Source organism: Semicossyphus pulcher, unplaced genomic scaffold (assembly GCF_022749685.1).
Source record: "Semicossyphus pulcher isolate SPU_LCO1_2020_fin unplaced genomic scaffold, fSemPul1.0.p SCAF_5, whole genome shotgun sequence".
Taxonomy (NCBI): domain Eukaryota; kingdom Metazoa; phylum Chordata; class Actinopteri; order Labriformes; family Labridae; genus Semicossyphus; species Semicossyphus pulcher.
This window is the reverse complement of record NW_027211726.1, coordinates 26,203,128-26,215,189: the sequence shown is the minus strand read 5'-3', so window position 1 is coordinate 26,215,189 and position 12,062 is coordinate 26,203,128. Positions and strand designations below refer to the sequence as shown.

Genomic DNA, 12,062 nt, shown 5'->3' with positions numbered 1-12,062 from the left:
TGTGTTAAAGACATAGCCACCCCGATGTCACCCATTTGGATTTGAAGCCCTGAATTTCGCATTTTAAACTTCGCCATTTAAGGGGTTTTTTTGGAGTTAGAAGTGACCAATTTGTACACAGGATTAAATATGCATTGATATGCTTTTAATTTAATTGATAGGTCACCTTTGTTGCAATATGTAAATTACCAGGGTGTAAATCGTTATTGTCTATTTTACTCTAAATTGTACCATAATTTACTAAATTAACCACATGATTGATTGATGAAGATTTTAAACTAGTGAACTAGACCATAAACTCAGTGGGAACATCTTAAGTGAGGTAATAAAACAAGGGAGAAGTATGGTCATTATCCTATGGAAAATTGGACACCTTTTTGCAACCAGTGGAGCCAGGTTAAGTTAATTTAATACATATGGCCTAAATCCCAACAGAACTGACCTTAATACACGTTTATGGGGGCAGGAGGTGGCTGCGATCAAAGATCCAGAGTCTACAGCCCCAAAGACAGAGACATCTGCAGAAAGTGAAAGGAAAGAGAAGTGTAAGATTAGAAACCACAAAACAAGGAAAACAGTGCATCCTGGGAAATCACTTAGACCCATAGCAGCATAACTAAGGGATGGTTCAGGGCCCAAAGAGCCAATCCGTACCTCACTGTAAGTTTAACCGAAAAAGGGAACATTTTAAGCCCGCACTTAAAAGTGGATGGGTGTCCAGGATCCGTCAGTATAGCCTTCAGTCGGCTCTATTTCAACATCATAATATCAGTAACACTCAAAACAGCCGTGAATGTGACAATGTTTGTCTCAGTCGAAGGCAGAGAACCTCCAGCTCCCATCTGTGAAGTCTGTGAGTGGGTTAAGACCTTGCTGCATGACTTATCTCATCTTGGGTGCATAATATGTGTTTGTGTAATGGCTATATGGCTTAATGCTGTGGTGAGTTCGATTGAACAGCTGTTTGACCCATCCTGAATAAGAGATGTACATGTTTCACTGCTACTTTTCTGACCTTTTCTGACTTAATCACTGACCCCAGCTCTCTTCACACTGACAGTGGTCATGATGATGCTTCCTCCCAGCAGATTAACAGCTTGAGATGTCATATGGACTGCAAAGCATATTCCACAGGCGGTCGAGGTAGAAGAGGTCTCTGACAATTAATCCAAGTTATTATTTTTTATTGGCTTTATGTCCAAGCCTCACTTAAACTTGTGACACTCACTCGGAGACAAATGTCAGACAGTTGCGATTAAAAAAAGAGTTTTATTAGGAACTGGATCATGTTAACATTTTACCTGCACTTCTGACAATATTTGATGTGATGATCAAAAAGCAACTCCAGCTGTCAAGACAGGACAATGACTTTGTCACCTTGCTGCCTCTATCTAACAGGCCTCTGTTAAAAAGAGCTTCATTTCTGCTGATCAAAGGCCAAGACTGACATGACTTCTACTTACCTTTTCTTCTCAGGCACAATGCTGCTTTATCAAAGGTGACTCCTTGAAAAGAAGCTAGAACTGCATTCAACTATCCAAGACCAAGCATATTATCAAAAAAATCTTTTATCTGTTGAGGATGAAGCATTGCATGGAGAAACAGTTACTGGTTGAAATTTTGTCAGGCTTGATCGTTTCAACTGGCTTTGAAAAGGTTTTACTTTGGTCTGCTGGTGTAAAACTTGCATCATAAAAGTGTATTATTTTGTCCGTTAGACTGAAAGAAAGGCTTTAAAGGACCATTGTCTCGCTTTCTCTCTGGTTGTCTTTAGGGTTTCTTAAAGGACTGCCCAAGTGGAACCCTGAATGTGGAGGAGTTCAAAAAAATCTACGCCAATTTCTTCCCCTACGGTGATGCCTCCAAGTTCGCTGAGCACGTCTTCCGAACATTTGACACCAACGGTGACGGGACGATAGACTTTCGGGAGTTCATCATTGCATTGAGTGTGACGTCACGGGGCAAGTTGGAGCAGAAACTGAAATGGGCCTTCAGCATGTATGACCTGGATGGAAATGGGTACATCAGCCGCGAGGAGATGCTTGAGATTGTACAGGTAAGCAAAGAACCCCGGGTAATGAAATTGAGGGCAAAGATAAGTTAAAGCATTTGGACCATAGAAAAGAACTTGAGGGTTTTTCATTTCTGCAAAAGTTTGTTTGTTGTAGCTGCTCATCCTCGGGCCTCAGCTGGTAAGAGTTAGGTTATTGTGTGACTTATAAACAGGAGGGTATTTGTGTCATAAAGTACAAGATACCAGCTGTTTAAAGGTGCTATATGTAACTTTCAGAAAATCGTCATTCCTAGCGACACGGTCGGCCGTTGAGGGAACTGCAGTCAACCTTCTTGTACACGCTCGCGCGGACACTCGCACACATGAACGAGCATCCAGGGTTTTTGCCGAAGACACACGAAACTGAGCATGCTCAGTCTCGGAACTCATCGGCTGTGTTTACTTTCCACTGACGAGTCGTGTTCATTGACCGGTATCATGTTGACCGGCGTCATGTTGTCCAAAATCAACACTGTTTGTCATAAAACCTAAGTTAATATCATGTTAGGTGGCAAAGTTATTTGTCAAGCTAGACTGACAACACTGACATTCACACTCGGATAGTATTTTGGTTGTCATAACGTTAGCGAGCATGCTAAGGTTAGCTAACTAGCTCTAACATAACTACACTGCATGGATCTTGCATTGTGCTTCGTAACCAAACGGCAAATTACTCAATTACCAGGGCTCCCGGGAGTCTGCGCGAGTTAGCTGATGTTATCTACTCAATGGTGTTTTGCAACGTTGCATAACTGGCAAATCGTCTGCAATAGCAGACAAGCTTACAGTAGATTGTTGCCAGCAGCTTACAGCTGGCTGGCTAACCTTAGCCTTGGCAGGTAATGCAATGATATTGGCTAATAGAAAACAATCGGTAGTTATACACATTTGCTTTATTCTGCTATATAATTTATAAAATCAACCCCGTTTGTTATGTTAGCTGGCAAAGTTATTTGTCAAGCTAGATAACTGACACACACACTCAGAAAGTATTTTGATAGTCATAACATTAGCGAGCATGCTAAGGTCAACCAACTAGCTGTAATATAAATACACTGGATGACTCCGGCATTGTGCTTCGCAACCAAACAGCGAGCATAGCGGACATTAGTCAGGCAGGGCAGGGCGGCTGGAGTGAGCTGGGATGAAGCACTTGAGCTGTGAGAGAAAAAACGCTGCACCTGGTGAGAGAACGCTGCACGCGGGTTTTGTTTCTATGACAACAATAAGTTGTGGGTCTGTTTTGATCCCCAAAAGCAATTAAAGGTCTCCATGAGTCGCATTCCCTGTCGATGTTGACTCTAGTTTTCCCCCTGTAGTCGATCACATTCCTGTTAGGTCAGACAGGCTTCACTAGATAAAACTTATTTTTGTTTTTTATACTTGTGTGGGGTGTTGTTGTGGGTGCTGTTGTTTGTTGGCATCATCTCTGTATCTAAGTTAATACATCTGTCTAAGTCTATCCAGGGATACTCATCCACTGAAATGCAAAACTATATTGAAATAATGAATTTGCTGAAGGCAACACAGGTTGCAGTTTGAAGACTGTAAGTACAGCACTACGTTAGGGCTGTATGTAATCCTGTCACTCCTGAAGAGAAGAAAAAAAAGACATACAGTACGTATGTTGAGATATGGGTAGAAGTTTTGTGTGTGTGTGTGTGTGTGTGTGTGTCCGCGATTGGGTTCTCATGGATTAGCGAGTTAAATTTAACCAGAGTTTATCCCTGAGTGTGCAGAATACAGAGATTATACTCAAGCTCATTGAGGTTACGCACCGGTGGATGAGAGGAGGGGCCAATTGTGTCATTGTAGAAAGAGAGAGGGAGACAGACGATGGAGGAAGTCAGTTTTGTGTTATCACAGTGCAACAGGCTATATCTTCATACTACAACCTCTATTTGAAGACATTTCACCAAAATAGAATCTTTCCCTTATTTATTTAAAAAATAGTTTTTGACAAATGGTACAGATTGAAAAAAAATTATTGACGTTATTAATCAGATGGATTAATGGAAAAAGGAAGGAACATCTTCATTGTTGAGTCAAATTTGTATCTTTATTTTTGTTTTTTTATTAAAAATTATTTGAATGCTTTGCAACCATTTACATGATTTTACATTAAATAATATCTTAAATACTGTTTTATAGATTACTTGTATGTACATGTTCTGTTTGTAGATTATTTATTTTTGGCCCCTTTTAAGACAGAATATTCAAACTGATGTCTGTTTTGTTAGACTGGTGGATTTTTAAGCAAGCTGATTTATTTGTATAAATGTATTAGGCAAATGTCATAATAATAATTGAATATATTATTAATGACATAAATAATAATTGAACAATTAATTAATATCTGAGCACTTAGACCACATCTGGAGGTGGTCTGCGTAAGGCCATGAACTTTCATCAGTGTGTACACAAACATGTACTGGATGACAATGACAACTGGGGTCCGTTTCAGAAAGTGGGTTTAGTGAAAACCCCGGGTTTGTTAACCCTAAAATGAGGGAAACCTCGGGTTTGCTGTTTCAGAAAGAGAGGTAACTTTAACTCTGTGTTGGTTAAATGGTAAATGGTAAATGGGCTGTACTTATATAGCGCTTTTCTAGTATTTGCGACAACTCAAAGCTGCTTTTACACTACATATCACATTCACCCATTCACCCACACACACATTCATGCACTGATGGCAGAGGCTGCTACGTAAAGTGCCCAACTGTCAATCAGATATCACATTCATACCCGTTGGCTATGCCACCGGGAGCAATTTGGGGTTCAGTGTCTTGCCCAAGGACACTTCGACATGTAGCCTGAGGGAGCTGGGGATCGAACCTCCGACCTTCCGATTGAAAGACGACCGACTCTACCACTGAGCCACAGCCGCCCCGGTTACTATGGTAACTGTGTCTGTGAACCTAACCCGGTCAGGAGCAGGTTTTTTCAGGAAAAAGTTTTGCTCTGTCTCCTCCCTCTAGAATATAAAACCCTCATTCGAATTCCTTATTCATTCAGCCCGTCTCACGCGTGTGTTTGAGCGGTTACAAATAAATAAATAAAAACGTTGCGTCTCTGCGGCTCTGACCCCTTTGCAAAAGTCTTTTATAATTATGATAAAAAAAATCAAATGACAAATCTGTGTCAAAGTCATCATTTTTAGATTTTCCACCACCACTGCCGAGAGCACTCAAATAAGACGTCGTAAGTTATTGGATTTTTAAATTATACTGTATACACAACATAAATTATAATGTATGTGAAGTCAGCATCATGTTAGGGATAAAGCTGATGCACATTAAAACAGCCACTGAATGAAATTTAAACTGTTCAGTATTTAATATATGATTGAAGTGAGGTTCAGCCATGAGCCTGTTCTGCCTGAGCTGTACCTTTGAATGATGTTCTGGTATTTTATTTTTAACTGCTTCCATGTACATTTTTCTCCCGCTGGATTGCTCCTAAATTAATATACATTTTAGCTTCCAGTCGTGATTAAGTATTAAATAAATAGACCAGTTCAAACTTGCGCATTTACTCGAGCAGCAGTTTCAAGTCCGCATGAGGATTTCGAGCTCCACTGGTATGACGTAGGAGGACCTCTTTTTGTGTACCGTTGCCATGGTGAATCGTGGTATCGGGGCTCCATTAATGCTGGCTTTTTACAGTCAGCGTGCACGCACTTAACTCCGGCTGAACCTACTCAGAGTTGATTGAACTAACTCTGATCAGCTGTTCTGAAACCAAAAATCCAGCAAATTTTAACTCAGAGTAAGTCAAACCACACTCCGGGGTTAGACTCAGGGTTTGTTGAACCTCCTTTCTGAAACGGACCCCTGGTTCAGTCTGCAAGAAAATAATTGTGTTCCATACTGATTAGGTAAGGGACAGTGCATTTAATTTTTTCACAAAAAAAATGTCCTCACACAACTCACTGAGAAACCACAGAATTTTAGAGTAACAGGCTTCATGATCAAAGAAAGTTTTATGTCATGTCCACACTTTACACAGGCCTTCTGTTGCTCTCATGCTGTCCATTTATGAGCAGATCTCCCAAGACGCATGGTAATGCCAGATATAAACAGGGCCCCTGTGACTCTACAGACAGTATTACACCCTTTGCTCCTAATGGAGAAGATTTAGCTGATTCTTGGAGCTTCTCTGTTCGTAAGGCCCCCTACCCTGACAAGCTGTGATCTGTGAAACTGTGATGATGGTGTTGTTCTGCAGCCATACATGCCCGTTGATATCAGTGGTAAAATACACCAGAGAGCAGCTCTTAGCATCAAGAGTAACAAATGTCAGTGAATCAAGTGTGTTTATCACCATCTTGAAAGCCACAGTGGCTTCATTTTTCAGTTCAGTTGTATTTTAGTCTTTTTCTGCCAAGTCTCTTTAATGGGTCTCTGCTGGCTTGAATTCACTTCTTTTCTTCCTTCCCCATCCATCCCATACCCTGTCTCTCCCCTCTCTCTGCTCTGTCTATCAGGCCATCTACAAGATGGTGTCATCTGTGATGAAGATGCCAGAGGATGAATCCACGCCGGAGAAGAGGACAGATAAAATCTTCAGACAAATGGACCTCAACAATGATGGTGAGAGGAGGAAATTGAATCATGTGACAGATAGATCATATTTGAAATTAGCTCATTTTACTGGAAACTGGAGTTCTTTGACAGAATTTAGGACTGCATATTTCTATGCTGTGCCAAACATTTGGCCCATCCCTCGAGGGATAACAAGACATTACAAAACAGAAAAAAATAACATGCATCCTCCAGTAACACATAAAGATGGTTAATTTTATCCTCATCAAGGATTTTCATTATCTCCCATTACATATCTTTCACCTTGTATGAGTAATTAAAATTATTTTTATGGGTAAAGCCAACTCTTTCACATTCATTCAGTGTGCATAGTCTATATTTATAAAATCAATTTATCATTCAACAGGTATTTACTCACTCACTACATTACTACATTACTCACTTAACAGCTAGCTTAACGTTAGCCCTGGTAAGTGTAGCTGCACTTCAGACCCTATATCCTCATAGTAAAGATCCAGCCCTGACACAGCTTCAAACTCTGGGACAGAGCTGTCTCAGGCTCTAAAGACCCAGGGGGAGAGCTTCTGAAGGTCGCCACACAGGATTCAATCGGCAGAGTGACCTAAATCCATTTGACTTAATTGTTCGTTTTGCTATCCTGTTAAGGCTAGCTACCAAAGACATCAAGTGAAATATGATTTGGGTAGCTACAGATTTGTAGTTTTGGTGAAATGTGAACGCCTTAAGTTTAAAAAGCTGCGGCCAGCCTGGCGATCAAAACAAAGAATAGAGAAGCTCGGATTACAACACATACAGATGCATTGTGACCAAATATATATATTTCCTATATAAAAAAAATAAAGAAAATAAAAAATAAAGAAAAGTATTTCTGATTCTAATTCTGATGATCTGTTAGGACACTTTGACTCCAATCTCATCTTTAAATTGCAAATAGTATCCACAGCATCATAAAACCTTTAAAATTAAAGCTAGATAAGTAGAAACAAAATGTAAAAAAACAACTTTCAAGTTACTGGGAGTTGCATTTCTCCTCTCTCTGCGGCTCGCAAGCATCATCAGCACCACTGTCTCCACTGAATAGCCAAAATACTAATGAAAGCACAGTTTTGCAGAGTCACGCATTTGAATGCCCTAATTGAGTGATAGTTGAGCAGAGGACACATACAAGATTGATCAAATTTGTATATTTGTACAGCTCTGGAAAAAAAAAAGAAACCACTCAATTTTGCTCAAATCAGCATCTCTCTCTACATGTCATGGCCAGCCCAGTTCAGATCTGAACCCCATTGAAAACCTCTGGAATTTGATCAAGAGGAAGGTGGATGGTCACAAGCCATCAAACAAAGTCGAGCTGCTTGAATTTTGTGCCAAGAGTGGCCTAACGTCATCCAACAGCAATGTCAAAGACTGGTGGAGGGCCTGCAAAGATGCATGAAAGCGTATTATTAAAAACCAGGTTATTCCACCAAATGTATTATTATCTATATATATATATTATATCGTTATTTTCTGCAAATAAAAGACCTAAATGAGAATATTTTATTTGGAAGCTGGGAGTAATACGGTATACAATAAAACAAAAGTAAATTTTACACAAACACAAACCAATGAATAGAAGAACCAGGGGATAACTTTTTATTTTTGCAGTGGTCTCTTACTTTTTTTCTGGAGCTGTATTTGTTATTATTATTATTATTTTTTGTTTTACCTTGTTAGCATGTCATGTTGTGTTTTTTTCCCTAGCTATAGTTCCAATTAAGCAAGAAAATTAACACACATTTTGTTAGTCAAGAGAGGCTTATTATTTTTTATGAATCTGCATTGTTTAACTTGTGTGATCCAACATTAAATTGGTAAGTGATATGGATTGTAGTATCATTTCAGTTTTCTCCTTCTTCGGTCTTCTTACCCAAACTTAATTGACCTCTCTGACTTTGGCATTTGCAGGCCACATGTAACACGTGAGGGTCATATTTTCCTCAAAATAATGTTTTACTTTTTCCTATCATACAGGTAAACTGTCCCTGGAGGAATTTATCAAAGGTGCCAAAAGCGACCCCTCCATCGTCCGGCTACTTCAGTGCGACCCAAGCTCGGCTTCCCAATTCTGAATACCTCTCCACCCTCCAACCCTGCTACAACCCTTTCTTCCTCACCCTCTCTGTTGCTATTGAAACAGTCACTCAAATCAATGCATGATGGTTCTTGTCACTCATATCATATTTTCTGTTTTTGTTGTATGAAATAATGATGGAAGAAAGTTAAGAAGGCTAAGAAAAGTCATCACTATCACTTTATTTTTTATTTTTATATGTGGGAAGCATTGAAGGGACATGCGCAGGTTTATTGATCAGTTGATAGTGGCGTCAGCCAATGTTCCTGAATATCTCTCTCTTCCACTGGAACATTGGATTTCCAGGGAGTTTGTGACATTTTTTTTGCAGGGTGGGGAATGCTCAGTTTGCCCTCCAACACATGTATATCATGTATATACTGTACGTCTATGTAAATCATAAGATGAAGTACATTTGTCTTCATGTATGGTGCGCTCTCTATGGCATTGAAAGGCAGTATTATGTAGCGTAGCTTCCTGGTCTGATCTGAGATTGTGGACAGGGTGAAGGTAGGTGGGGAATAGGTGTTATTGGGATTTTACTGCTATATGATCTTTCGCTGAGAAAAAGAAGGCCTAAGATCCCATTTGGTTTTTATTGATGTACTGACATTTTTGTTGATTTTGAAATTGCAAACATTCCTTCTTGTTTGTACATACTGTTTTCCTTCGTCATGTTATTTATTTGTATTCTTATTATTGTCCTTTTACTTTGATATACTGTTCAAAATGACCATGTTCCAGTTTACAGTGACAGAGAGAGAAAATGTGAGTTCAGATTAATATGTTTGGGATTTATGGATTTGTTTAAGTGGGAGATTGTAAAATAAGGGGATCCCATAAGGCTTATGATCAATGACACAAGTAGCACATATCTTTTGAGCCGCCATGTGTTTATAAAGTATGGCAGTGCATTTGTATGAATGTGGTATGTGCATGAGAATATGCACTGTGTGCTTGAAGCTAACTTTTACAGTATTATCATGTTGTGTTGTTTCTTAATTTGTAAGTATTTAAAAGTTATTTAACAATGAGCAGTGAACTTAAGATAGTTGTTACCTGTCACTATACTGCATGATCCTAAGAACCAAACGATGACAAAAGCCACAAAAACAGTTAACACACAGCAGTATGTATCTTTTTGTAGCTCTGCAGCCTCCTCACTGTACCAGGCAGAAAAGATTTAATATTTGTCTTGCTTAGGGAATACCCCCACCCCCCCACCCCCCTTTTCCTCTGACAGACAGAGAACTTACTAAGGGCTCGTTCATCACTCTCTAGCTGAATGCTTTTATAACCTCCTGGATTAGTCTGCCTACAGAGCAGTTAGATGAAGGGACATGTTTCAGGCGACAGGAGCAGGTAGAGATACATGTTCTGATTAGAGTTTTCAGGATTTCCAGACATAAGGTGTGTAGTTATGTGACAGAGATCATCGGTTGTGTTTTCATGATAGACATCCTAAATTAATATTAATAAATAAATACATGTATTTATTATCCTTTTTGGGAGCACTAAGAAAGTGAAACTGGAATCACATCAGTTTCTCCAATTTTTTAGGAAATGCAAGACTTCAAAGTACTTTACAGAATAAAAGCCTCTATCTGAAATGCTGTGCATGTGTAAAGATAGCTACTGTTTGCAGCAATACTGGCGCCACTCTCATGTATTAAGGATGTAAGGCCTCCATTGTTAGATCACTCTTGCCATCTTGTGTTTTGGTAAATCTCATCGCAAATAATGGTTGAGACGAATGAAACATCAAACAGTAGGTAAATATTGCAATTTCTACTACACTGATATTTTTTCGTATCACTCCTGTTGGTAGATACTTTTCAAATTAAGATTTTACTCAAAACACTCAGTATTAGTTTATGTAAAATATTGCATTGTGTAGATTAAACTGCCCAATTTTGTATCGAAGTTCAAATAAGCTCCAATGTCCAACTTTAAAGTACTGCTTGCAATATCAAAATGAATATTGATTCTATTATTTATTATTAGAATATTATATTGTTATACAATAAACCAGCTGCTACAGTTCATTCATTCATTTAATAGATTGTGTTGCTTTAGTAAACAGTAAGAGTTAAGAACTTTTGAGCAGTATTTTCATTGTAAATGGTATTTAGCAAAGCTGATATTTAAATCCTTTAATTTGATCATGTTTGTGGCCTTAGCCGAACCCTCCCTAGTTAAAAGGATTCAGTATTTTTTTTCCTAAACATTGAATTTGTTTGAAATTGCACTGAAGTGCTTAGTTGAAATCCAGACTACGTCTGTTATCATAGATGGGTTAGCAGCTCCATGTAGCAGGTATAGACAGGTTTCACTTTACACACCAAAGAAGGTGAGAAACACACACTTCCATCACACCTGGCCGATTCTTCTCTCTGCCATGTGAGATAAAAAACACGTTTTCTCTCTCGAGTCAGGAAATAACTACAGTTACACCTGACAAACATCAGATTTTTAAAACTGGCAAAAATGGGCATATTTGTATGACCCAAAATTTCCCTACCACGCAGTTGTGCGCAATGGTGGAAAAGTGGACTTCCAATGAGGGCCTGAGAGTTGTGCTGGTGCAACTGCATCCAGGACTGAGCTGAGATTAAGATGTACCAAACCTTTGCACAGGCGCTTCCTTACCAGCCACACCTCTGCTTTGGGGATCCTTTAGTGTCACTGCCTTCTGCTGGTAGGATAAGGAATAACAATTGCTTTACCCTTATCTATAACCTTTTTTTATTCTCACTGCCTCTAAAGAACAGGTACTTTGTGTTGCAGAATAACACCCTCTTCTTTCTTCCTTCCTTCCTAACCTCCCTTTCCTTACTTCCAATTTTTCTGTTGCATGAAAACCTCGAGTGAGGATGTCATGATTCTTCTGTTGGACCTGAAAGCGAAATATACTTATGTGTTTCAAAGCTCTCGTGTGCAATGTTTTCTTATTTCTGGTTATTTAAGAATACATGAGGGAGCAGAGCATTTCACTGTGGACAGGGCTCATGTCTACTCAGCTAGCTGAGCATTAGTCATACATGGAAGTGTTGCAGCCTGTCAAGGTACATTGTAGGTCCTTAATGACATACATCTGGTATGACATGGGTGGATGTGTTTGTGCTGAGCTGTCGGGATCTCAACATGTGTGTCTAAATGAAACCAGTCAGACCTGTCAGATCACCGTTGACATGACCACATATTAGATTGAAGTGTTTTCAGTTACAACGTTCAGATAAAAAACACAGAATAAAGCTGCATAAATATGGATAAAACATTTATTTAAAAAATAAATACAAGAACTTGCAGTTCTAGTTTCTCATGAAACTAG

At 39.1% G+C, this 12,062-nt stretch overlaps 1 protein-coding gene across 1 annotated transcript in view; it reads left to right on the top strand.

Moving 5' to 3' along the window:
* LOC138608783 (hippocalcin-like protein 1) overlaps positions 1 to 11,633 on the top strand; it is a 45,160-nt gene extending 33,527 nt beyond the window's left edge. The window contains exons 3-5 of the mRNA XM_069681353.1: positions 1,775 to 2,056; positions 6,540 to 6,645; positions 8,632 to 11,633. Coding sequence (XP_069537454.1) covers positions 1,775 to 2,056; positions 6,540 to 6,645; positions 8,632 to 8,729 — 486 coding nt within the window. The 3' untranslated portion in view covers positions 8,730 to 11,633. The remainder of the gene's footprint in view (positions 1 to 1,774; positions 2,057 to 6,539; positions 6,646 to 8,631) is intronic.
* Positions 11,634 to 12,062: the final 429 nt, after the last annotated feature.